The sequence below is a fragment of the Hibiscus syriacus genome, unplaced genomic scaffold, assembly GCF_006381635.1.
Source record: "Hibiscus syriacus cultivar Baekdansim isolate YM2019G1 unplaced genomic scaffold, ASM638163v2 tig00111086_pilon, whole genome shotgun sequence".
NCBI lineage: Eukaryota > Viridiplantae > Streptophyta > Magnoliopsida > Malvales > Malvaceae > Hibiscus > Hibiscus syriacus.
In genome coordinates, this window is record NW_024062977.1 from 91,846 (window position 1) to 119,307 (window position 27,462).

General features: G+C 36.8%; 1 protein-coding gene and 1 pseudogene across 1 annotated transcript; both read left to right on the top strand.

The window, feature by feature from the left end:
- Positions 1-364: 364 nt before the first annotated feature.
- LOC120152173 lies at positions 365-20,809 on the top strand (annotated as a pseudogene).
- Positions 20,810-24,898: 4,089 nt separating this feature from the next.
- Positions 24,899-25,743, top strand: LOC120152166 (two-component response regulator 24-like). The gene is made up of 3 exons (XM_039164441.1): positions 24,899-24,921; positions 25,078-25,373; positions 25,558-25,743. The coding sequence occupies exons 2-3, from the start codon at positions 25,083-25,085 to the stop codon at positions 25,741-25,743; spliced, it is 477 nt and encodes a 158-aa protein (XP_039020372.1). The 5' UTR covers positions 24,899-24,921; positions 25,078-25,082.
- Positions 25,744-27,462: the final 1,719 nt, after the last annotated feature.

Below are 27,462 nucleotides of genomic sequence, written 5' to 3' on the forward strand. Positions count from 1 at the left end.
GACAATATCTAATGTTTTTTGAAATAAGTGACTAAAAGTGGACAAAACACAAACATAAGTGATCATTTTTGTAGTTAACCCATTTTAAAATTATGATTAAATTAATATAATATATGGAATTGAAAATTAAATTTATTACAATTTAAATATAGATTTTAAAAAAATAATGGAAGATTATTTACAATATAATTAATTGTCTTTAGTTACTTATTTCTTTGAGGTTCGAATTTGCCTAGTTTTAAAAATTAAGAGGTACTTAAGAGGGATTTTTACCTTTTCTTACAAGCTTAACCACACACAATCTTCTCCCGTTCTCCATAGATCTCAGTCCACTTCACTACTTTCTCTGTGTCTTCCATTTTTCTCCAGCACTTGTCCGCTAAATTTGTATTTGGCTGTCTGCTATAAAAGCCATTATCATTCCCCTCAATTTAATCATTTCGGCTATCGCCAAACACATTTCCACTTTCCTTTTTTTCCGAATTTCAAGTTGTTGGAATTGGTTAAGCAATTGTTCAGATCTGTGTAAGGTCCGGCCGGATCGGGATCTCGATGGAGGAGGCACTGGAGTTAGCACGTGCCAAAGATACCAAGGAGCGGATGGCGGCGGTGGAGCGGCTGTATCAACTCCTTGAAGGCTCTAGGAAGAGTCTCACTTCTTCGGAAGTCACTTCGCTTGTTGACTGCTGCTTGGATCTCTTCAAGGATAACAACTTTAGAGTCTCCCAGGGAGCTCTCCAGGCTCTTGCTTCCGCCGCCGTTCTCTCCGGTGATCACTTGAAGTTGTACTTTAACGCTCTTGTTCCCGCGGTTGTTGAACGGCTGGGTGACGCCAAACAACCTGTTAGAGACGCTGCCAGACGCCTGCTGCTTACTCTAATGGAGGTAAACTTACCAGTTCCTTGTTGAGCTTCGGATGCTTTGATGTTTTAGGCTATGTGGTGAAGAATTTGTTTGATTTATGAAATGTGTGTGTGTATATATATATTGTTTCAGGTTTCTTCACCGACAATTATTGTTGAAAGAGCTGGCTCTTATGCATGGACACATAGAAGTTGGAGAGTGCGAGAGGAATTTGCCCGGACAGTCACATCATCAATCAGTCTTTTTGCATCTACTGAACTTCCACTTCAACGGGCAATTCTTCCGCCTGTATGCCCATTAACATATTCCAAAATGTATTTTCATTGTCTCCTTATGAAACGTGACAGAGATTAGCTGACATATAAATTCCTTTATCAGATTTTGCAGCTGTTGAATGACTCAAACCCTGGTGTTCGTGAAGTTGCTATATTGTGCATTGAGGTCTGTTAAACATTTCTTTCTAGTGAAGGAAGAATTTGATTGTCTTCAAACGAAATCTGATTTGTTGTGTTCTTGTTTTTGTTGTAGTTATATTGAAATTTTAACCCATAGTTTGTAATAACTTTCACAATACTTGAACATACAGCTAATAGCCTGGAATATGGGCTTACATCAGAGGCAGCTCTCTGCTTCTCAGTTATTGAAAAACATGCTGAGCACCTAATAATAAGTTTTTACATGCCTTTAGAGGATGGAAGTTAGAATGAGAAATATCAATGGACATAAACACAGGAATCTGAAATTTGTTTTATTGCCCATGGTAAATTGGTAATTATGTTTAACAATTAAACAATGAGAAACTATCTCAATTTAGGTTCTTGTCACTCAAGTTTTAGATATTTTTTTGCAATTTTTTCCATATTCCGGTTCACTAATATTTAATATTCAATATAGTGTTTACACTTGTGTTGTCTGCTCCTTGGATTGGTATTAATGTGAGTTATTATGTAAAGTTTCATTCTTCTATTGAAAAATATAGGTCATTAATAGTTTTCATTGGGTTATTTTCTGTTTTTATTATTTCTGCGATAGATAGTTTAATAAGTGTTGTAGTAACTGAGAGCATTAGGTCCACTTCTGTTGTTATTCTTGCAAATTGCTCTTGGAGATTTTGTGGGTCATACTCGTACACTAAAGGTTCTCATAATTGGTGGCAAAATTCTGATCAGATAATTTTCTTTCCAGGAAATGTATACGCAATCTGGAACTCAATTTCGCGATGAACTTCATCGCCATCAGCTTCCTGGATCTATGGTTATTATTTAATTTTAAAATATCATACTGTAGCTTCAGTCTTTTATTTTTTTTCTGCCTTCTAGTAGACAGGTGTTGCTGCTTCAGTATTCGTTATTTTTACAAGGTAGCGTATAATTTGCAGATGAGAGATATCAATGCCAGACTAGAGAAAATTGAGCCACAAGTTAGATCTTCAGATTTGGGTGGTTTTTCTGCTGGAGAGATAAAGCCTGCAATCCGTAACCCAAAGAAAAGCAGTCCAAGAGGCAAGAGTTCTTCGAGGGAGACATCACTTTTTGGAGGTTTGGTTATGTCTAGCTAATTTTTTTTTTCAAATTAGGAGTTTAGGATGGATTTCATGATATGCTGGCCTTTGCATAAAACAATCTTACTTCAATATTGACAACTTTTCTTTTGACATTGATGGTTAGAAGAAATAGATGTTTTCTACGTTGTATATTATCATATTTCTCAAATATATGGTGCTTGCTCTTAAATCATTGTTCAACAAGTTAAATGTAACTAAAGTGCCTCTTTTTTTACAGGGGAAAGTGACATCACTGAAAAACCAATAGATCCAATTAAAATTTACTCAGATAAGGAACTAATAAGGGACTTTGAGAAAATTGCTTCTACACTTGTGCCAGAAAAAGATTGGTCCGTACGCATTGCTGCTATGCAGAGAGTTGAAGGCCTTGTTTCTGGAGGTTTTTATCCTCTCTCATCAAACCTGCCACCATTCTTTCTTTAGAATATCTGAATATGTGTCTATTATTAAAGAATTATAGATTTCTACGTGTACTGTTAAATAATTATTGAGTTACTGTTGTTACCAAACAGTTATCAAAACCTGACCCATGCACACTAAGTCAGTTTTTTTTAGCTATATACGGGGATGCCAAAATTTATGTAATAAGTTCCTGGGTTATCCCTTTCCTTTAACCTATTTCACTTTGGTTTTGGCTTCTGCAAAGTAGCCATGTTATTTGGCATATTTTCTGTCAAATTCCATATTTATATGGCTTATTCCTCCATTTTAGTTTATGGGTTGAGAACTGGTGGTTTAACAATTAAGACTACTGTGAATAATCAGGTGCTGCTGATTATCCATGTTTCCGGGGACTCTTGAAGCAGCTTGTTGGTCCACTAAGTACACAGTTACTAGATAGGAGGTCAAGCATTGTGAAGCAGGTGCGTACCTTTTTCTTGTATTTTCTGATTCTGACTTTTTTCTTTTTGCATTCTTTTTAAACATTTTAGGAGAGGTATATTCTCTGTGTTTATAGTTTGTTTTGCAGCTCTGAACTAATACTTTTTTTTCTTCTATCAAATGCATTTTTTAAGTTTTTTTAATCTCTAAATACTTCTTTTTTTTAAAATTAAGTTTAATACCAAAACTTTTTATGTTTTACTGATTTTCAGAATTATTTAATTACTGGAGTTTTTTCTTTCATTTTTTTCTTGGCCTTTGCCAATAATGCTATTTGTTTAGAACATATCCATGTTTAGAAAATGATTAAATGATAGGAACATGTCATGGACCAATCATCATACCCATCCGTCCCTTATAGACTTTATTGACATTTTCCCATAAAATCATCATACCTTTCCGTCCCATATGTGATGGTTGGTTCTAGACAATTTTTTACTTTCCTGTCCTATGAGTGCTTTTTTAGTTTTGTATGTGTAGTTGATTCTGAGAGTTTCCTTTTTCCAGGCTTGTCATTTATTATGCTTCTTATCAAAGGAGCTCTTGGGAGATTTTGAGGCATGTGCTGAGCAGTTCATCCCAGTAAGTTCAACTTTCATGTGTAGCATAGCAACATTTTTATTCTCACGTGCACTTGTTAATTTCATATTATGGTAATCAGGTCCTTTTCAAGTTGGTTGTGATTACTGTCCTTGTAATTGCAGAGTCCGCAGATAACTGCATAAAAACGGTAAATTTCTTGCATATCCCCTTCCTTTTTGCCTTCTCTTTTTGTTTTATTTTCTTATGATATCTTTTCCTAACTTGTAGATGTTGCATAACTGCAAAGTTGCCCGTGTGCTTCCCCGAATAGCTGATTGTGCAAAGAATGACCGTAATGCTGTACTCCGTGCCAAGTATTCATCTATTTCTATGTTTTGATGAAGTTATTTATTTGTTATTTCTATATTCAAATTTTATATCCTAACTGCAGGTGTTGTGAATATTCATTGTTGATACTTGAACATTGGCCTGATGAACCAGAAATACAGAGATCGGCTGATTTATACGAGGATCTGATTAGGTGTTGTGTTGCCGATGCAATGAGTGAGGTATATATATAACGACTTGCTTTTATTTTTTTTATATTCATATATGGTTGTAGTACATAGTCATGCAGTCAACCCTCCATTTGATGGTTTAAGTTGATCATGTTTATTGACTTCTCCCTTGGAAACATAACTGGTTCATGGCTAATGCTTCACTTGGTATCTTTAATGGATTTACGTGTTTTTACATTAATAGGGTAATCTGGAAAAATAACCTTATGTGGCAAAGCTAATTCCTAAAAGCTTTATGTTATTTACTTTTTTCTTACACCTGTTTGATCCTTTGTAAAATTTGATAATAGATAACTAGTTTATTGTGGATTTAACAGGTACGATCAACTGCTAGAATGTGCTACAGAATGTTCTCCAAAACTTGGCCGGATCGTTCTCGTCGTTTGTTCACCTCTTTTGATCATGCTATTCAAAGGGTAGATATAGCTTCCATATTTGATAGATATATTCTGGAATAGTTATTTTTCCTACATTGTGGTCTAAGTTCTTACTTTTTACACAGATAATTAATGAAGAAGATGGAGGAATGCATAGGCGGCATGCTTCTCCTTCTGTCCGTGACAGAAATGTTAAAATGTCAATTACATCTCAGTCTCCTGCCAGTTCACATCTACCTGAATATCAAACATCTTCTATAGTTGCGATGGATAGGACTTCAACTTTATCCTCAGGGATACCTCTTACATCTGGGTTGAATCTATCCCAACCAAAGCCCCTTGGTAAAGGTACCGACCGTACTCTGGAGAGTGTGTTGCATGCAAGCAAACAGAAAGTCGGCGCTATTGAAAGTATGCTTAGAGGTCTGGACATATCTGAAAAACAGAGGTCAACAAGTTTGGATCTAGGTATTGAATGAGTTTTCTATGTTTTACTTAATTTAAACGTGAAAGATCTGTATGTCATCGTTAAATGATGCTGTGATAATTGTGTGAAAAGATTATAAAATTGATTCAACTGTGAGCGGCTAAATTTCTCTTTTATTGCTTACTAGTGCAGGAGTGGACCCTCCATCATCTCGTGATCCTCCATTCCCTGCTGTTGTTCCATCTTCTAGCAGGCTCACAAGCGCTTTAGGACTGGATTTCACTACCTCTGCTGTCGGTAAAGGTAGTAACCGGAATGATGGTCTGGTTATGTCTGATATACTTACTCAAATTCAAGCTTCCAAAGATGCAGGCAAGTTATCATATAGGACTAATGTGACAACTGAGTCTTTGCCTGCTTTCACATCACACTCTTCCAAGAGGGTATCTGGAAGACAAGAACGAGGTTCTTTTGAAGATACAGTGACATTAGGGAGGCCAGGCGCTTTATAAATCCACATATTGACAAGCAATATTTGAATACACCTTATAGAGATGTAAACTTTCGTGATTTACAGAACAATTGTATTCCTAACTTCCAGAGGCCACTATCGAGAAAGCATGTAGCTGGGCGTGTGTCTGCTGGAAGGATAAAGAGTTTTGATGATAGTCAGTTGTCACTCGGAGAGATGTCCAGTTATGTTGAAGGTCCACTTCTCTCAGCGAAGCCCTAAGCGAGGGGCTTAATACTAGTTCTGATTGGTCTGCAAGGGTTGCTGCTTTTACTTATCTCCGGTCATTGTTGCAGCAGGGCCCAAAAGGTATTCAGGAAGTGGTTCAAAACTTTGAGAAGGTAATGAAACTGTTTTTCCATCACTTGGATGATCCCCACCATAAAGTTGCACAGGCTTCCCTTTCAACACTTGCTGATATCATTCCATCATGCCGAAAGCCCTTTGAGAGTTACATGGAAAGGATCTTACCCCATGTTTTCTCGCGGTTAATTGATCCAAAGGAGTTGGTTAGGCAGCCTTGCTCAATGACATTGGAAATTGTAGGCAAAACTTATAGCATAGATTCTCTCTTACCTGCTTTGCTGCGTTCCCTTGATGAACAGCGTTCACCAAAGGCAAAACTGGCTGTTATTGAGTTCGCTATTAGTTCCTTCAACAAGCATGCTGTGAATTCTGAAGGTTCTGGTAATATCGGCATCCTGAAGTTATGGCTTGCGAAACTGACACCATTAGTCCATGATAAAAATACTAAGCTTAAGGATGTAGCTATTACTTGCATTATATCCGTATACTCGAATTTTGATCCGACTGCTGTTCTGAATTTTATTCTTAGTTTATCAGTTGAAGAACAAAATTTCTTGAGACGGGCACTCAAACAGTACACTCCTCGCATTGAGGTGGATCTAATTAACTATTTGCAAAACAGGAAAGAGAGACAGCGTTCTAAATCATCCTATGATCCATCTGATGTTATTGGAATATCATCTGAAGAAGGACACATTGGAGTTTCCAAGAAGAGATTTTCACTTGGAAGATATTCTGCTGGTTCCGCTGATAGTGAAGGTGGTAGGAAGTGGGGCTCCACCCTGGAATCAACCCCGACCACTAGAAATATTGACCTGGCAACATCTGATGAAACTCAGGAAAATTTATATCAGAACTTGGAGACTAGTTCAAGCATCAATGTTTTTCCTTCCAAAATCAAAGACTGGCCTTATATGGTTAATTCTATTCGTCAGAATTTGGAATCTCAAACTGGCCAGATAGAGAACTTAGAGACTAGTGTCAACTTGGACGGTCTATCTACTCCAAATGTGGAAATTAATAGCCTGAGTAGATCTGGCTCTTTGGGGACAATTGAAGGAGTTGCTCATAATGAGACTTCATCAGAGTTGGATCTTAATCATCTTAAACCTGCAGGTATAAAGATTAGCTCTATGCCAGACACGGGGCCTAGCATTCCTCAGCTTCTTCACCTGGTGAGTTTTGTTCTTGGTTTTTTTCCCCCTGAAGATGATTATTGTTTTATCGAGTTTGCTTGGAGAAAATGGATTTTGGCTTCTCATAGTGCCTTTTGTGCGACATGAACTTCACACTTTATAAATGCTTTCTTTTGTACTTTAGATCTGCAATGGGAATGATGAGAGCTCTACTGTTAGCAAGCACGATGCACTTCATCAATTAAATGAAATTTCTGTGGCTAATGATCTCTCTGTTTGGTCCACGGTATATTTCTTTCCTTATATTTTTTTGTGTAAATTTGATTTCCTTCTCTTGAAGGTTTTCTAACTGTAGGAATTATAGAAATATATGAGTTGTTACCATCCCTTCAATTAAGGGATTTTATAAATATTCTTTTTTACAATCCCTTATTTTAAGGGATCATATCTCCTAGGATTGGTATCTTTCCTAACTTAAAGTTTCCTAAGTTGGAGATATAATTTGTATATATAAAGATGCAATATGTCCTATTGAATTAATAAGAAAATAAAGAGAATTACTCTGATTTCTACATGGTATCATATTAGATTACGGTTTCTTTCCAACCTAGACCATGTCCTCGACTTCTTCTCCTACACCGAAGATCAGTTCAAATCCAAAAAATCTTTCTAGTTCTGATGCTCAATCAAATTCATATGGTCTGACTATCACCTGCCATCGATTGAATGGCAACAACTTTCTTGAATGGTCCCAATCGATTAAGATTTTTCTCGAGCAGAGAAAGATTGGGCTACATTACTGGTGAAATCAAGAAGCCTCCTGCGACTGACACTGTTTTTGCTAAGTGGATGTGTGACAATGGTCAGGTTATGACTTGGCTCCTTAATTCCATGACCCTGAGTATTAGCAGAAACTTTCTTATATACACCACAGTCGCTGAAATCTGGAGTACAGTCTGCGAAACCTACTCTAGCACTGATAACATTGTCGAATTATATCATATTGAAGATCAGGAAGACACCCTTAAACAGGGAACCATGCCCGTCACTCTACTACAATACCCTTACTGCCCTTTGGCAGCAATTAGATTTGTATGCACAACATGATTGGGAAAATCCAAGAGATGCTACCCTTTACCAGCAAATTGTCACTCAGTAAAGGCTTTTTCAATTTCTCCAAGGCTTAAACAAGGGCTTGGACGAGGTTCGCGGTAGAGTCCTGGCTATTTCTCCTTTTCCCTCCCTTTGAGAGGCTTTCTCTATTGTTAAGAAGGAAGAAAGTCAGAAAAAAAAACATTGGTCTGTTTCAGATTAGCTCAATCTAAAAAACATGAGAGAGAGTGTCAGGGAGAAAGTGGGAGAGAGAGAGGTTTTCAGTTGGTCAGTCTTCCGGTGAGGAGTGGACGGTTTTCATTGACAATCTGAGTAAAAGGGTAACTAGGAAAACTCTTAAGGAAATTTTTCATCAACAGGGGAGTGTTGTTCGTGTCTACATCCCGAATAATTCCAACAAGCCGAATTATAGAAATTACACGTTTACTTTCGTCCAGTTTTCAAAGAGGATGGGTTGTTGAAGGCGATAGCAAATATTAATGGTATCTGGATTGATGGTAAGAAAATCTCGGTAGGAGTTGCTAAGTACCAGAAGAAGAGACTAAAGCAGGCTGTTAGAAGTGACGACAGTAAGGAAGTAGATAAGTGGAAAAAGGATACGTATCGGAGTAGAAGAGCTGGATCAGAGTCTTATAGCCGACTGAGAGATGAGAGATCTTACAAGGATGCATTAGCATCTTTGGATGGAAGGAGAGAAGGTCCGGTGTCTAAAGTGATTTGGGAAGGCCATAAAGACAAGGAAGTAGGGTGAGGAATTTGTGGGAAATGCATATTCCCCCAGACGAATATGATTGGGTGAAAAGATCAATAACTGGGATCATTAAATCCCATTTTGATCTAAGGGACAGTAGTGAAGGGGTTGGCTAGTGAAGGGATCAAGGTCAAGGGAACTAAATGGGGTTATACCTGGAACTCTTGCATTATAACCTTTGGGTCGAAGGAAGAGTTCGAGGAGGCGTGGAAAAATAGAAGGGATGAAGTGTCACTTTGGTTCGACTGGCTTGATCCACTATGACTGTAGATGGAGTCCCGATGGCTTTCTGTTCAGTGGAGTTGTATGGAATCCCTTTACTATGTTGTAATGTATCTTTTTTGGAAAAGCTGGTCTCAAGGTGGGGGAAATTGGTGTGTATTCATGAGTCCACGATCAGAAGAGAGGATTTGGCGGTGGCAAGAGCTTTGTTGAGGGTGGCGAGTCCTTATGATATACAGGATTCTGTTACCTTGGGTGCATATGGGAGATCGTATAAGGTTAAGATTAGTGTGGGATCGGTCAGTTCTAAACAGGAAAGTTTTTTTGCAGAAATTCTTCAGGTGGCCGGAGATGGTGTGTCTAGAGTTGATTCTTCATCGGAAGAGAAAGAAGTCCGGAGTTCAGGTGGAGTAGGCAGCCCACAATTGCCAGCTGAGAATTCTAGGGACACAGTAGACAGATGGTTGGTAGGTGATGTCTGCACAACAGTGGCAGGCGGCAGTGGAAGTAAACATTTAATGTTGCAGGATGGAGAAAGTCAACCTAGTGGTGCTAAGGTGTCAGGTTTTTCTGCAGAAGATTTGAATTTTAAAGAGGACTATAGGGGCCTTGGTCTAAGAAATGTCTCTATTAATGAATCTGAAGAAGCCCATTTAGAGAGCTCGAGTGAGTCTATTACAAATATCTACAGAATAGTACCTTCTGGGCCATCTGTTAATTTATTAAAACTGGGATATGGTAACCGTTTGGAGTCTCGGGTGGAATTGGCAGGTTCTCAGCAGCAATCTGATTCGGATAAACTAAAGGTGCAGAATTGGGCTAATGTCTCGGCAGACTTAAATCCAAATTTGTTGCCTGCTGGGTCTTCACAATCTAACAGGGAGTATGATTCACCAGCTAATAATTTAATTCCAGTGGGGCATGATGTTAAATTAAGTAGGGTGGAGGTTCAAGGAGAGTTTCAGCATACTGTTTTAGTAGACTCAAAACTGCAGAATTCGAATACTGATTTGTCAGGTTACAAACATATTTCGATTGAGGGTGGGTTCATTGATAGAGTACAGTCTCAATCTGAAGGGATTCCAAATAAGCCAAATAAGGATCTGTTAGAGGAAGTAGTAGTCTTGGAAAAGGACGGTTGTAGGGGGGTTGGAACTGATTAGGGAAAGAGGCAGATCGTTGTTCCAGCATAGAAGAACACTTTGTCCCAAAAGTTTGCCCATAGAGAGGAGGAGAATGGCCAGCTATAAAAGATATTATACCAGGTCGAGGGTGAGAATTAACTGGTTTGAGAATAAACACAAAGGTATTCCGGTTAGAAAAGATTTGCAGCCTCCTTCAATAAACATGGAAGGTGGAAGGGAAGAGATTTTTAATGGTGCAGCTGGTGATCAGAACCCTTATGTGGCACCAACTAATTGTAATAGTTCTTCGGAGGTCTTGGCAGTAGTTCCTTTCTCTGCTGTAGGGTCAGGAAGGTCTAAAAGAAGGGAGAGAAGAGTTTTAACAAGGGAAGCAGTTGATATGGTTAATTCTCCTTTTGTTTTTACTCAGTTCTCGAAGGCGGTGGAGGAAGCGATGGTTACATGGGAAGTATGTAAAGTTCTAGGAATTTCATTCAAAGATGGGAAGAAGGCTTTTTTGGACAAAATTATCAACCTTGAAGAGGGTTCGGCTGAGAGTAAGGAACATGGGAAGTCAGGGTTTAGTCTCTATTTCTCTGTTGACTAGCTAAAAGGATTTGGTGTAGATCTTCTTGTTATGATAAATGTCAACATTATTTCTTGGAATGTAAGGGGTCTTGGAAAAAAGGAAAAGTCAAGAGTTGTAGCTAATTTGGTGAAGAAGAATAAGCCGAACTTGATTCTAATTCAAGAAACAAAACTAGAAACTGTTTCTTTGGCTCTTAGAAGAAGGATAGGGGGGAGATTCCTTAAAGGAGGGATTGTTGCGCCAGCAGTGGGATCTGTTGGTGGATTGATGATTATGTGGAATGAAAATGATTTTGAAGTCTCGAACAACCATCTTAATGGCAGATTCATAGCAGTCTTTGGGAAGTTCAGAAATTCAAGTGAAGAGTGTGTGATTATCAATGTATACGGTCCATCAATTGAAGCAGAAAAGGAAGATTTTTTCAGGGAATTGTTGGAGTTTGTTTCGGCTCAAAATATGTTAGTGTGTATTGGGGGAGATTTTAATGTGTATCTTGATCCGGATGAGAAGTTGGGAAAATCACAAAACTGGCATTCTATTGATTTATTTAGAAACTTCTTACAACAATCACATTTAATTGATCTACCTTTGGTGGGAGGAAGGTATACTTGGTGCAATAATAGAGAAGACTCGACTTGGGAAAGACTAGACAGGTTCTTAATCTCTGGGATGTTTCTGTCATGTTTTCCAAATGTAGTGCAAAGTCTCTTGCCTAAATCCCTATCTGATCATAATCCAGTCTCATTAGAGGAAAAAGCTGTTAATTGGGGACCGAAACCATTCAGGTTTTTTAATTATTTACTAGAGGAGGAAGGATTTGAGGAATTGGTTAAGTCTTCAATGGTTGTTATGAGGGGGAGAAATAATAGAAGGGGTATATTCAGTATCTTAAAATGAACTAAAAATTCAATCAGAAATTGGTCCAGCAGTAAATTTATTGGGATTCCTGAGTCAATTTCTGACTTAGAGAGGAATATTAATGAATTGGATCTTAAAGCTCAAGGTGGAATTCTTTCGAAGCAAGAGTGGGATCAGTTGAGGCTGTGTAGGACAAATCTATGGAGGTTGTATAGGACAGAAGAAAGCATCTGGTTTCAGAAGTCGAGGGCTAGATGGATCAAGGAGGGGGATAGGAACACAAGGTTTTTTCATCTGTCTGCTCTGAACAGAAGCAAAAGAAATGAAATCTTAAGCTTGAAGATAAATGAGAGTGTGGTTTCAGATCCTCAACAATTAAAGGTACATATTTCATAATTTTTCAAGGCAGCCTATAATTCCAATTCAACATTGGAAACGGAGGATATACTACTGGATTTTGCTAAGCTATCAGGGGATCAGTCTAAGAAGCTTGAAGAGCACTTCTTAGAACAGGAAATTTGGCAAGCTATAGTTTCATCAGACAGCTCTAAAGCTCAGGACCAGATGGTTTCACCATGGGTTTCTTTAAAAACTGCTGGCCGATTTTAAAGGAGCACGTGTTGAAATTTTTTGAAGATTTCTATTTTGGAAGGAAATGGGAGCATGGTATAAACCATGCTTTTATCACACTTATTCCGAAGAAGCTTAATCCGGACAGTGTAGAGGAATTTAGACCAATCAGCCTTGTAGGCAGCTTATACAAGATCCTTTCTAAAGTTCTATCGAAGAGACTGAGTTGTTGTGTTGGTGATATTATTAGTCACTCTCAGTTTGCTTTTATACCGGGGAGACAGTTGCTGGATTGTGCTTTTATAGCAAACGAAGGGATTGATTACTGGAGGAAAAAAGGGTTAAAAGGGGTTGCCTTCAAAGTAGATTTTTGTAGGGCTTATGATTCCGTGGAATGGCCAATTTTAATCAGAGTAATATCAGAGATGGGTTTTGGTAAGAGATGGTTGTCGTGGATATCTCAATGTATTTCAACAGCTTCAATCTCGGTTCTCGTAAACGGGTCTCCATCGGAAGAGTTCCCCATGGCCAAAAGACTTAGGCAAGGGTGCAGTTTATCTCCGCTACTGTTTAACATTGTAGGTGAGCTGCTTAATTTGATGATATCTAAAGCAGTGGACAGGGGTCTGTTTCAAGGCTTTGTTATTGGGGAATCTGAAAATTCTGTTCGATTGTCACATCTACAATTTGCAGATGACTTGATCATCTTCTGTCAAGCATCTCTCTCCCAGATTAAAAATGTCAAGAGAGTATTGAGGATTTTTAGTGTTATGACAGGGTTGCATCTTAATCTAGCTAAGAGTAAGCTATTTGGTATTAATGTGGAAGAGGAAGTTTTATCAGAATGGGCATCTTCGGTGGGTTGTTCTATTGATTCCCTTCCAACAGATTACTTGGGACTTCCTCTAGGTGCTAAGAAAAACTCAGAAGCCTTATGGGATCCAGTTTTCAAGAATTTTAGTTCCAAACTAGCCGGCTGGAAAGCTAATTGTCTCTCATTTGCGGGCAGGACAGTTTTATTAAAGTCGGTGTTAACATCCCTACCAATATTCTTCTTATCTCTTTTTAGAATGCCTTGTAAAATTGGTAAGAAGCTTTATTCTTTAATGGCAAGTTTCCTATGGGGGGATAATGAGGACAAAAGGAAGATACACTGGGTGAATTGGAAATCAGTCTGCAAGCCTCTAAATTCTGGTGGCCTTGGTGTTCTTGATGTGAACCTATCTAATCGGGCTCTTTTGGGAAAATGGGTGTGGAAGTTCGCCAATGAAAAAAATACTTTGTGGAAAAGTGTGTTATGTTGCAGGCACAAGGTAAGTAGTAATTCCATGTCTATTTGCAAGGTTTTTTCGCCCAAATCTTCTTAGATTTGGAGAGGGATTGCTAACAATTTCCTGAAGAACGACTCGGAGGGGGAACGTATCAGATCAAACTCCAAGTTGAAACTGGGAAATGGAAAGTCTATTGCATTTTGGACGGATTCATGGGCTGATGAGTCTCCTTTAAAAAATCTTTTCCCTAGAATGTATGCGTTGTCAACAAATAAATGGGGTATGGTCGCTGAGTTTGGAAGTTCAGATTTGAACGGTTGGGTGTGGAACATCGATACCAGAAGGAATTTGTGTGACTGGGAGTTGGATCAGTGGCTGGATTTAATGACAAAACTGAAGGACTTTAAACTGACTGATTCAGTTGAAGACTTTCTTTCTTGGTCTGCAAGCGGGGATGGACTGTTTTCAGTGAAATCTTGTAGAAAGGAACTCGGCAAGGTGTCTGGGGGGTCCGATTTATGGGTAAAAGGGGTGTGGCAGGGTTTATCTCCTCCTCGTGTTGAAGTCTTCCTGTGGCAGTGAGAGAGGAGTTGGTGAAAAGAGGTTTGCAGCTAGGGGATGAAATTCTATGTCCGTTTTGTAAAAAACAGGTGGAATCAGTTCAGCATTTATTTATTTCGTGTGATGTTGTTTGGGAACTTTGGAACAAGATAGCAAGCTTTTGGGATATAGCCTTAGTCCTTCCAAAGGATCCACCTTCTTTGCTATGTTCTTGGGGTGAGCTGAGGGGGAAATCGTGATTTGGAAATTTATCCCGGAAGTAGTATTTTGGTCGATTTGAAAAGCTAGGAATGCAATGGTGTTCGAAGGTTCCCCCTTGGATAGGATGTCTCTGTTTTTTATTGCTAGATTCAGGTTATCTAAATGGTTTCTAGCCAAGTATCCTAAGTTTCCTATTCAGGAGGATGTGCTGATTGGTGATCCATCTCTTGCAGATGGTATTAAAGCTCTCAACATTAATAATTTTCAGGTTTCTCGCTGGATTCCACCCCCTATGGATTTTTTGAAGATGAATGTCGATGGAGCTGTTAGACTTGATGGCTCAAATGGAGGTATAGGAGGTATTTTGAGAGACTGGAATAGCAACTCCCTTCTGACTTTTTCAGAAAATGTAGGTCAGGGTCCCCCGCCGGTTGCTGAGTTAAAGGCTATTAAGAGAGGCATTGAAATCTATATGTCTTCTTGTTGGGTTAAGGTTGGAAGGTTGATTGTGGAAAGTGACTGTAAGTCGGCTGTGGAATGGGTCCATATCCAGCTTTGGCCCCTGTTTTTATCCTCCCATTAGTTAAAGAGATTTCATCTTTTATCTCGGACAGGGTGCACTCAATTAGACTGATTCCAAGGGTGTGTAATGGGGAGGCTGATAGTTTAGCAAAGATGGGAATTGGTTGATGTTTAGTCGTTTCCAGTGCGTTGTATCGTTTGAGTTTAGGTTTTTGGTTGTCTGTTGAGTAGCTTAGTCTGTTGTGTTTTTTCAGTATGGTGTTTATGTTAAATCTTATGTAATTTCAGAGGAGTAATAAAGTTTCTAAGGCACTCTTTTCCTCCTTTAATCAAGAAGGAGGTTTTTAAGGAGGCCTGTCATTCTTATCAAAAAAAAAGAAGGAAGAAAGTCGAAGGTGTGTGATGCTGCTGATGAACCATATTCCGCTCCTGAAGGATCTAACTTACTCACCCGTCAATCATCTCCCACTTCCAAACGGGGGAAACCTTGGTGTGATCATTGCAAAAATCCCGGCCACTCCAAGGAGAAGTGTTGGAAGCTTCATGGTAAGCCTTATGACTGGAAGTCCAAGAACTCTCGCGATAATAAATCAAGCCTGGTCGCTGTCACATCTGTCACTAGTTTCACCAAAGAACAAATTATTGAACTTCAAAAACTGTTTGGAAAGTTTCAGGGGCCTTGCGAGGGTAATCTAGTCATGAAAGAACCAAAAGGTAACCCTTATGTTACAACTTTTTTCTCCTCCCAGTTGGCTCCTAATTGGATTCTCGATTCTGGTGTTACGGATCATATGACTGGTAACAAGGCTTTGTTTTGCAATTTTTTCTCCAACCTTGGGTAAAGCTGTCAAAACGGGTGATGGTTCCTTGTGCAAAATAGAAGGACATGACACTGTTGTTCTCAATGAATAGATTGCACTTAAAAAATGTTCTCTTTGTACCAAATCTGACTTGCAATTCCGTTTTTGTTGGTAAACTTACCACAGACTTGCAATGCTCCGCAATTTTTAATGATATTGATTGTACTTTGCAAACATTGAACTCGAGGAAGATGATTAGTAAGGCCAGCTTGCAGAATGGTCTCTACATCCTCCTTTCCTCTCCTAAAACCGAGATCTCCAAATCTTTCGCTGCTTTAGGAAAAGTTGATACTGTTATGTTATGCCACTTTCGTTTAGGCCATCTTAGTTTCCAATACCTTGCAAAATTGTTTCCTGTTCTATTCATTAATAAAAGGCCAAATTCTTTTTCTTGCGAAGTTTGCTCTCTTGCCAAACATACTATATCATCTTATTTTCCTTCTACATACAAGCCTTCTCACCCTTTTGCTTTGATCCACAATGATATTTGGGGCCTTTCTCGGGTGAAGAATGCTGATAATTGTAAATAGTTTATCACTTTCATTGATGATCACAGTAGGATAACTTGTACTTATTTGCTGAAAGATAAATCTGAAACTGCTGGTGTTTTTGCCCAATTTTATAACATGGTTCCCACTCAATTTGGGTCTAAATCCAACTTTTTAAATTGATAATGATAGAGAATTTTTTGCTAGGTCTTTGGGTGATTTTTTCTGGGAAAAGGGCATATTTCAGCTTAGTTCTGGTGTTGGAACCCCACAGCAAAACGACATTACCGAAAGAAAAAATAGGCACCTCCTTGAAGTTACTCGTTCTCTTCTATTTACCACTAATGTTCCCAAATATTTGTGGGTAGCTTTATTAACTGCCACATATTTAATCAACTGAATGCCTAGTAAGCTTTTACAATTTCAAACACCTCAATTTATATTTTTGCAACACTTTCCCATTTTAAACTTATCTCCTCCATTATGCCCCTTAAAATCTTTGGTTGTACTATTTTTATCCAAAACATTGCTCCTAATAAATCCAAGTTAGATCCTAAGTCTCTAAAATGCGTATTGGTTGGGTATTCTTCACTTAATAAGGGTTATAAATGCTATCATCCTCCTTCTAAACGATTTTTTACCACTATGGATATAATATTTTATAAGCAAGATCACTATTTCACTCAGACTGAAATTCAATAGGAGACATGGAGGGATTTTCAGCCACATCAGGTATCTCCTAATCTTTATTCTCAACCTTCAGAGTTGCCACCATTTTTTTCGTTACCTACAGATTTGTTACCCATGACTACTCTCATTGATTCTCCTATAATACCTATCACTAATTCACCTACACCTACTTTAAACGCCCTTCCTGAAAATACACCTACTCCCATTAAAAGTCCTCCCAAAACAACACCTCCCAAACAACTTCATGTCTACACAAGGAAAAGAAAACATATCCCTGAGGTGTTTTGCAATCTGATTCTTGCCGAGAATTGGATTTGGGTCCAACTGCCGAAATGGAAAAAGAAATCAGTAAGCTCACTTCTCATACTCTAGATGACTTCCCTATTGCTATTAGAAAAGGGGTTAGACAGTGCACCGAACATCCTATTGAAAAATTTGTTGGTTATAATTCATTGATGCCTTCATTTCAAGCATTTACAACAACCTTGGATAAAGAACAGGTTCCCACAAGCATAGTTGAAGCTCTAAAGGATTCAAAATGGAGAATGATTGTTGAAGAGGAAATTTGTGCACTAGAAAAAAATGCTACTTGGACCATTACAGATCTTCTCAAGGAAAAAGGTTGTTGGTTGTAAATGGATCTTTGTTGTAAAGTATAAATCCAATGGTAGTATCCAACAATACAAAGCTAGACTAGTGGCCAGAGGCTTTCCGCAAACATATGGGATAGATTTCATAGAAACTTTTGCACCTGTGGCAAAGCTTAACACTGTTCAAGTACTCTTAAGTTTGGTTGTAAATTGCAATTGGCAATTACACCAACTTGATGTAAAAAACGAATTTCTTAATGGCAAGCTAAGGAAGAAGTTTATATGAAATTGCCACCTGACTTAAAGTCTGTTGAAGGTAGCAACAAGGTTTGCAAGCTCAAGAAGTCTTTATACAGGTTAAAACAATCACCCAGAGCTTGGTTCGAGAGGTTCACTAAAGTCATTCTTAAAAACGGCTACAAGCAATCTCTCACCGATCATACACTTATCATCAAGGTAACTTCTACAAATAAGAAAGCTATCCTAATTGTGTACGTGATGACATAATTCTTACTAGAGATGATGAAGAAGAGATTAGCAATTTGAAGAAGTTGTTAAATAGGGAACTTGAAACCAAGGACTTGGCAAAGCTAAGGTATTTCCTAGGAATGGAGGTGGCAAGATCAAAAGAATGACTTGTGATCAACCAAAGAAAGTATGTACTTGATTTACTCAAAGAAACTGATTTTCTTGGTTGTAAGCCGGTTGATACACTAATGTAGGCAAACTTGAGATTCAACAAAGATGGGTCCTTAGTAGACAGAGAGGAATTTCAAAGATTAGTTGGGAAACTAATTTACTTATCATTGACAAGGCCAGATATAGCATTTCCAGTAAATGTGATAAATCAACATATGACTAATCCTACTAAAGAGCATATGAAGCAGCAAATAGAATTCTCAAGTACTTGAAGAAAACTCCAGTACATGGCTTAATGTTTAAGAAGAAACAAGACAGAACTGTTAAGATTTTTGCAGACTCTAATTGGGCTGGAGATCTCACTGAAAGAAGATCCACTTGTGGCGACTAAACTTTTGTTTGGGGTAACCTTACAACTTGGAGAAGTAAGAAACAATTTGTTGTTTCAAGAAGTAGTGCTGAAGCTGAATTTAGAGCACTAGCATTGGGAATATACGAAGGAATTTGGCTACTTAAACTACTAAAAGAACTTGACACTAATCAGGAGGATCACTTTGAAGTTTTGTGTGATAATCAATCTGCCATTCAGATTGCCAAGAATTCAGTTCAACATGACCGAACAAAGCATGTTGAGATTGATAGGCATTTTATTGCTGATCAAGTCAACAAAAAGACAACCACCCTTTCATACATTCCTTCAAAAGGACAGCTGGCAGACATTCTTACTAAGGCTTTGCCAAATTCTGTTTTCAATAAATTCCTATTCAAGTTGGGATTATACAATGTATATTCTCCAGCTTGAGGGGGAGTAGGAATTATAAAATATACGAGTTGTTACCATCCCTTCAGTTAAGGGATTCTGTAAATATTATTTTTTTACAATCCCTTATTTTAAGGGATCATATCTCCTAGGATTAGTATCTTTCCTAACTTAGAGTTTCCTAATTTAGAGATATAAGTTGTATATATAAAGATGCAATGTGTCCTATTGAATTAATAAGAAAATACAGAATTACTCTGATTTCTACATTAACCCACAACACTTTTACAAAAGAATATTGTCCTCTGCCCGCGATGTCAAATATGCTCTGCTATATTTTTTGCATACCAACTTGTAACATTTAGTTGTCTTTATATAGTATGCCAATCAGATTTTGACAGCTGTACTTGAAGTTTTAGATGATTCTGATTCCTCAATCCGAGAACTTGCCCTGTCATTGATAATTGAAATGCTTAAAAACCAGGTTTGCTCAAATTTTCCGTATACTATTATTTTGAGGCATTGTTTGGATTCATTTTGTCTAAACGTGTAAGTTCTTATTTCCTCCTTGTTGGCTTGTAATGCTTTCAGAAAGGTGTTATGGAAGATTCTGTTGAAATAGTAACTGAGAAGCTGCTTCATGTGATGAAGGATACTGTTCCGAAAGTAATTTATATTTACTTTCCACGAGCTTGTCCTTTGAGTATATTCTTGCTCCCATTTCACTTCTAATTTGTCTGCTCCATCTTAAGGTGTCAAACGAAGCTGAGCACTGCTTGAACGCTGTGTTGTCCCAGTATGATCCATTCAGATGTTTAAGCGTATGTGGTTCTCTCTCGAATGTCCCACTTGTTTTTCTGTACAGCAAATGAATAGTCCATCGGCAGTTTTTCTTCTTGGTTTAGGTTATTACAAGTACTGATGTTGTCAAATGACTTGGATTGCAGGTTATTGTATCTTTATTAGTTACTGAAGATGAGAAGACTCTAGTTATTTGCATCAGCTGTTTAACAAAGGTATTTATTCCAAGTCTTGATTGGAACAAAAATTGTTAAAATTAATGTATACTGAACCTGAATCAGGATAAACGTCCAGCATTTGTACAGATATGTTGCATGCTTTTATAAAGTTAATCCCATTCATGGGAATTGTCGTTGCTTTCCTTTCTGTTGATGTAAAGTGTTTTAAGCTTTCTGCCTTTACCGTCCAGCTTGTGGGCAGGCTATCACAGGAGGAACTAACTGCTCAGTTGCCCTCGTTTTTGCCCGCTCTTTTCGAAGCTTTTGGAAACCAGAGTGCTGATGTCCGTAAGGTAATACTCATGCTTTTTAAATCTGTCATTATACAAATACAATAATGTCTGGAACTTGGGATCTTTTATATGTTGTTATTTGTGAATTCTTAGGGCACTTTTAGGCTGCATTCGGAAGAACTGATCCGTTTAAATTCTTCTTACTACATTTTTGTCGATTTCATGTTATTATCAATGGTGCAGACTGTGGTTTTCTGTTTGGTGGATATCTACATAATGCTGGGGAAAGCGTTTTTGCCACACTTGGAGGGGCTTAGCAGCACACAGTTGAGGCTGGTTACAATTTATGCCAATAGGATATCACAGGCCAGGACCGGCACCCCTATAGATGGCAGCCATGATTAGCCGAAAGCGAGTGAGGTCGGGTTCTGGAAACATTTACTTATTCATTGTTGTGCATTTTGTATATCGTGTGAATGCATTTGCAGTGTTTTTTCCCCCATGTCTTAATTACTTTGCTGGGTTTTTGGAGAATGAGTGCTTTTGTTGGGGAATCAAATAGGGAATTGCACTAATATATATGCCCATGTTGTAATTTGTAAGCACCATTTTGCTTAACATCGTTGCTATACTGATAAAGAAATTTAGTTTTTGGGGCAAATTATATTCTTTATTAGGTAAGTTCAGTGAAATTGGTTCGATTCTCTGGCTAAACCCTAAACACAGCCTAATGCCAAAAAAAATTGAATATCTCATCAGCTTTACCAAAACCAATTATCTCTTTACAATATCTGTGTTCGAGTCCAGAAAGTATCGAAACTAAACCTACAGCGAGATAGCTATGCCTTGCTTATCAGAGTCGCATGTCTCATACGGATATTATTAGGGATGAACCGACGGGGTGGGTAGGTAGTGATTTCTTTAAAAATTTAAAATTATCATATATTTTATATTTTTTCCATGTAATTTTTATTGAAAATTTGTTTTTATTCTCCTAAAATTTTATAAATTCAAGTCGTCCCCTTGAAATCTTAAAAGTTTAAGTTTACCATCTAGGAAATGGAAGACAAAAACAGAGGACTTCCATGTAGTTGTTGTTGGCTACCCTCAAAAGTTCTGTTACCTGCTTTGATGTTGTTGCTTGTACAGTTCTTTTTTCTTAACTTCGAACAACAAAATTTTAGTGTTGTCTTAGCAAGTTAGCATTGTTTGTTGAAGTGGTCGTCGAGTATGATTGTCGGTAATGACACAGATAAGATTGTTTTCTTTTATTAAGCCTTTACCTTGCATTTGTTTTTGAAGTATTCTACTCTTTTAGAAACATGCATTGCAAAATAAGATTGTCTTATTTTATTAAATTTTTATCTTTTGTCATTTTCGAAGTACTCTATTCTTTAAAAAAAAGTGTTACAAAGTCGGATTAAATGAATACTGTCTTTAAAGATAAAACAATAAAAATATTTGTCCTGAATTCACATATGTAATAATGTTGAAATTTTCTAGCAATGAATAATAAAATTGAGTATTGGAAAATTAAATCTATAACATAAAACATTAGATAAAAAAAACATGTTGTGTTAAACCTAGTGGGTTAGTATTCTCATTAATTTAAAGATCTAAATTAATTTTATGTTAATAGCGGCCTTTTTTTTCACACTTGGAGGATCCTAACAGCACGCAGTTGAGGCTGATTACAATTTATGCGAATAGGATCTCACAGGTAGTGATGGTAACGGGTTGAGTTGGAACTTTGATTAATTTGATTTAACTAAAATAATATATATATATTTTATTTGAATTCAATTCAATCCAATCTAATATATATATATATATATATATTTATTCGATTCTGACATGAATCTAATTTTATAGTATAAATATGACTTAATTTGACCAAACGATACAAAATAAGGATTTAATTGAAAATAATAATAGATGGATGGGGTATTATAATAATTATATGTAAATTTATTTGAAGAAATTGCATTATTATTCCAAGCCGGTCGGGTCGAAGTTTTTCACAGTCCACCTGAACCTGAACCCGACCTTATTCCCTAAAAAATCTGACTCAACTCAAACTTGAACCTTTTAACAAATCCAACTTGATTTAATTCAAACTGAACCGAAATCTATCGGTTTCAGATTAAATTTCCATCCCTACTTGCATTTCAGGACGGGCATCCCTATATATAAAGTCACACATTTTATTTTAGGGTAAAGTATAGTAATGGTTACTGAACTTTTCTAAAACTTTCATTTAGGTCCTCAACTTTTAAAACTTGTAATATAATCCTCTAACATTTAGTCCATTTGCAATATGGTCCTCGTCGTTACAATGCCGTTAGTACGTTTGCAATATGGTCACTGAACTTCTCAGACACTTGCATTTAGGTCCCCCTAACTTTTAAAACTTGCAACATGGTCCTCAATTTCATTATAAACCCTAAATTCCTTTTCGATCTCGAATTTCCTTTTTCGCTTCTCTCTTCGATGAAATGCTTGTGAGAAAAAAAGGGGTTAGAAATGCAGAGTTTACAAATACTATAAGATGAACTAAGTATCATTGTTGAAAGTTATCAACAAAGCTGAAATTATTTTGTATAAATGACATAATAATTTCTTCGTTTAATCCTTGTGGTTAAAGATTTTCCAACATATGATCAAATATAATGAAATCTCAAACAGCGCATTCACCTCTCAGACTCTTTCGCAACATGAAAGGCATCATGATACGGTCAAGTAGCTGCTCCAAATATACTACCATGTCATGATACCTTTCGAGTTGCGTGCATGCATAATTGTCTTCTAAAGCTATAATTCAATACAATTCAACTGTAAAATTTCCAAAACATGTAAAAAAATTCAATTCATTCACGATATATCTATCCCATAATCAACATTAACTTATTAAAAAGAATAAGAATTCACGGGACGCCGAAAACCATAAGTCGGATTAATACAATTCCAGTAAACTAGTACCAAAAGTCTCTCGGATTGAGCCTGCCGATTTCACTATGTCGATACTCAACCAATTCCCTGATTTAAAGAAAAACCAAACAAAAGATAAAAAAAAATTAGCCTAGTACCCTCTTTCATTTCTATTCTGGTGGACTGAATATCTTTCACAATGAGTACTAAAAGTTTTAATTAAGAAGAAAGAAAGAAAATTAGATGATTTTGGTTCAAAACTAACACTGAATATCCAGATCATTGACATGCAGTTTCAGAAACATAAAAATTTCAACAAAAAATACACATTGCAAGCTGAAAATGGGAAAGTACGAAAGAGGAAAAGCTTACTTCCGGATAGCCCAAAAGAGAAAATAAATACCTTCTTGCAAGTGAGGGGAGATGCTAAGAAATAAACGCAATTAGTGTTGCGTTTTTGCAATTCTTCCTCCATTTTTTCTTTGTAAATAAAAAGCTGAAAGACAGAGCACTGTTTGGGTTTATAATTTTACATGGCGGAAAATTGAAGAACAAAAACCAAACGAGAGTGCATGTGAGCGAAAGAGACTAAGAGGTGAATGCGTTGTTTGAGATTTCATTATATTTTATCATCTGTTAGAAAATTTTTAACCACAAGGATCAAACGAAGAAATTATTATATGCCATTTATACAAAATAATTCCAGCTTTGTTGGTGACTTTCAACAATAATACTTAGTTCATCTTAGTAGTATTTGTCAACTCTGCATTTCTAACACCATTTTTTCTCACAATCATTTCATCGAATATCTATGTTTCACCTGAAATGATATGTATCTAACATTACACCTTGAATCGTTGATGGTCCCGATAGTCCCTTGGTCGGGTCTTCTGTCAATGGACCTTTATTCAAGTCAACATCTCCACATAATTCAAAGTTAGATAAAAATTTCCCATGCTTCCCCGACTGAAAAGTTACGCTAAAAATGAGAAGAGAGAAGCGAAAAAGAAAATTCGAGATCGAAAAGGAATTTGAGGTTTAGAATGAAATTGAGGATTGTGTTGCAAGTTTTAAAAGTTGGGGGACCTAAATGCAAGCGCCTGAAAAGTTCAATGACCATATTACAAACATACTAACAACTGTGTAACGACGGAGACCATATTGCAAACGGACTAAATGTTAGAGGACTGTTTTCCATGTTTTAAAAGTTGTGGGACCTAAATGAAAGCTTTATAAAAGTTCAGTGACCATTACTATACTTTACCCTTTATTTTATTTTATTTGGTCGTGTTGAACCGTCGATGCGAGCATAATACTTGTATTGTGCTCAGGCCGTGCGGTCAAGAGAAATGAGAAAACTTTATTGGTTGGTCAGTGGATCGTATGATAAATTGTTTTATGATTCTTCTTCTATTCTTATGGCATATCAATTCTCTACTTTCTTTAATGAAAGAGAGATGCCGATTCATCTAGAAAATGAAACACAAAACAAAGGACTTTCATGTAGTTGTTGCTGGCCACCTTAAAAATTTGTATTACTAGCTTTGATGGTGTCGTGTTGTTCTCTTTACTTAGCTTTAAACAATGACATTTTGGCGTTGTTCTTGTGGTGTTTTTAATAGGCGGTTGTTATAGTCATCGTGGACTGAAAATGGAGGATAAATCCAAAGTTGTTAACCCTTTACTCCCTATTTAAACCTGCATATGTAGCCTCTTGCTTTCACACCAATTCAGCTCTCTAGTTGCTTGCTAATAGTAAGCAAGCAAAACCATTTCCTCTTGAAAACATAGCCATTGTCTTTTGTCTCCATTAGTGAATAGTTTCAGGCAAAGCAGTTCTTCAAGTTTGGTCTTTTTCTTTTCTTTTTCGCTTGTTATTTCAGTTTCTTGTCCAAATCCTTAACATGTTTTAATCTCAGGTGATCGATGGCACCGGCTTTCCCTTCAGGAGATGACAGGGCAAACTCGGGCAATGGAGGACGACCAAATCCTAAGCGATTTTCATTTAACGACATCGTTCTGAGGAACAGGTTGACTGCTCTTGTCGTCGACGGTGTCGATTTTTGCCGAGCAGTGGAGCAGGGAATTCTTCAATCTTGTGGACTCCATACTCAAGGTGTCGACAACGGTGACGCTGCTGTTGAGCTCATCGCTTCGGGTGCTAAATTCGACCTCATCGTCATCGACAAGCATCTTCCCATGCTGGATGGCATTGAGGTAAACATCGCTTAAAATAACTATATCATCACTTTTTCTAGTCTTGTCGTTCTGAGCACTGAGCACAATACTTAATAGTAATATTGTGCTCAGACCGCACAGGCTAGAGGAATAAGAATAACTTATTAGTCTATTAATAGATTATATAAGTTGTTTTATGTTTATTCGTCTGTTTTTATGACAGGCTACGAGACGGATTCGTGCAATGGGGACGCGAAGCAAGATGGTTGGGGTCTCTGCTTCCTTCAGCGAAAGAGAGAGGCAAGCGTTTTTGGCAGCCGGAGTTGATGTATACTCGGAGAAGCCCATGTCTCCCGAGCTCCTTATTTCCATCCTGAGGGAATTGGATGGTCACTACCCAAGTATCTAAAAAATGGAAGACAAAACAAAGGACTGTCATGCAGTAGCTGTTGGCTACCTTTGATGTTGTTGTTGTGTTGTTCTCTTCTTCTCAGTTTTAAAGAATAAAACAGTGTTGTTCTAGCAGTGTTTTTATAAGTTGTCGTCGTCGTCGAGAATAAAATAAATAAGATTGTCCTTTTTTGTTAAGTTTTTTTTTATCTTTTTTGAAATACTCCATCCTTTAAAAAAAACAGCGATAAACATAAATAGTAGAAAACTCCAAACATTATCGACAACCGGTTAATTTACTGAGATGAGACACTAGGTCTCTTAAATAATGTCAGGAGTTCAAATCCTGACGTTGTGAATGGAGCAAACTGGGTTGGGATGGTCGCTCTCACCTCTACAATACCGATCTAAGATTAGTCGATTAATAGATCGGATACTAATAATTAATTCTAAAAAAATATTCTAAACAACGGCCACCAAATCAAAAAACTTTGTGCGTCAAACATGAGCATTGGTTTCATCAACTTTTGTAACCGCAAATTTACGTTACATATTTATTCGAGATTTAAGAAACGTGTCAACTGTAAATATGAGCATTGAAGCATTCATTTTGGTCACCACAAAAGATGTTTTTTCAAACAGGACACTAAAGTTAGGTTCCATTTTCATTTCAGTCACTCAACTATAAAAAAATTCATTTTAATCAACTCTTCAAAGTTTTTTTTTCCTTCAATTTTTTGAACCACCAGATGATGAAACATGTCCTTAAAAAAATAAACCATGGGCGACTAAAATTACATGAACTAAAATGGAAGTATATTTTAATTTATTCATTCTTAATTCATATAATTTTAAAATTTCAATACTGAAATAATAGTCACGGATCTATAAAGTTAAATATGCTGTTAATTTATATATTAAACATAAGTGGTTAATTTAATTTTTATTCTCAAATTTGATCATATTAAAATTTTCAATTTAATTATATATTATTTTAATCAGAGTAAATGTTCAAAATTCAAAAGGATATTGGTTTACAATTGAACATTGTGTCCATAAATGATAGATAAATAGAACTAAGGTGGCCCATGTAAAAATTGGACTCAAAACATTAAGGTTCTCGAAGTTTAGTTGGCTTTGCATTATTATCTACCTCAATGGTTAAAAAAAATCGTTATTGTTTCTAGAGGTTACTGTTCAAGTACTAGCGGTTACAGCAAGGTGATTGAGCGTTGATTGTCAAATGATTGAAAGTATTTAGAACAAATACTACTTTGTAATCACCTTACCTTAATAAAATAAAGCAGAAAATTGATTTTTTGTTATTTTAGACACAAAACTAATATATCACAAGAGTATTTATATATTTTATACAAATAAAAATACCCTAAATTGGTATTAGAAAAGTAACTTGAATTGTATGACACATGAAATTGGGGGCGTAATTGTAACAACTTGAAAATATAGAAAAATGTTTAAAATATAATATGATATGAAAAAATGTAATAAAAATAAATATAATAAAAGTACGTGAATATTTAAAATTATATATTATATAAATTATGGTTCGTAAATTTTATATAAATATACAAAAAGCCTATCAAAGCAATCAAACATAATAGAAGAGTTTTTCAATCTTATTTTTCTTTCTCTTGTAAATGTTAGTGTTTTAGTGAGCTTAACCTTTGTAAACACCTACCTTGTAAGGATTTTCTTGTTTACATCTCTTATCCTTTGT

Excerpts from the sequence above, each read along its gene's own strand:
- LOC120152166 (XM_039164441.1), top strand. The coding sequence starts at position 25,083 with ATGGCACCGGCTTTCCCTTCAGGAGATGACAGGGCAAACTCGGGCAAT. Across the intron at positions 25,374-25,557 it reads CCATGCTGGATGGCATTGAG|GCTACGAGACGGATTCGTGC; the intron begins GTAAACATCGCT and ends TTTTTATGACAG.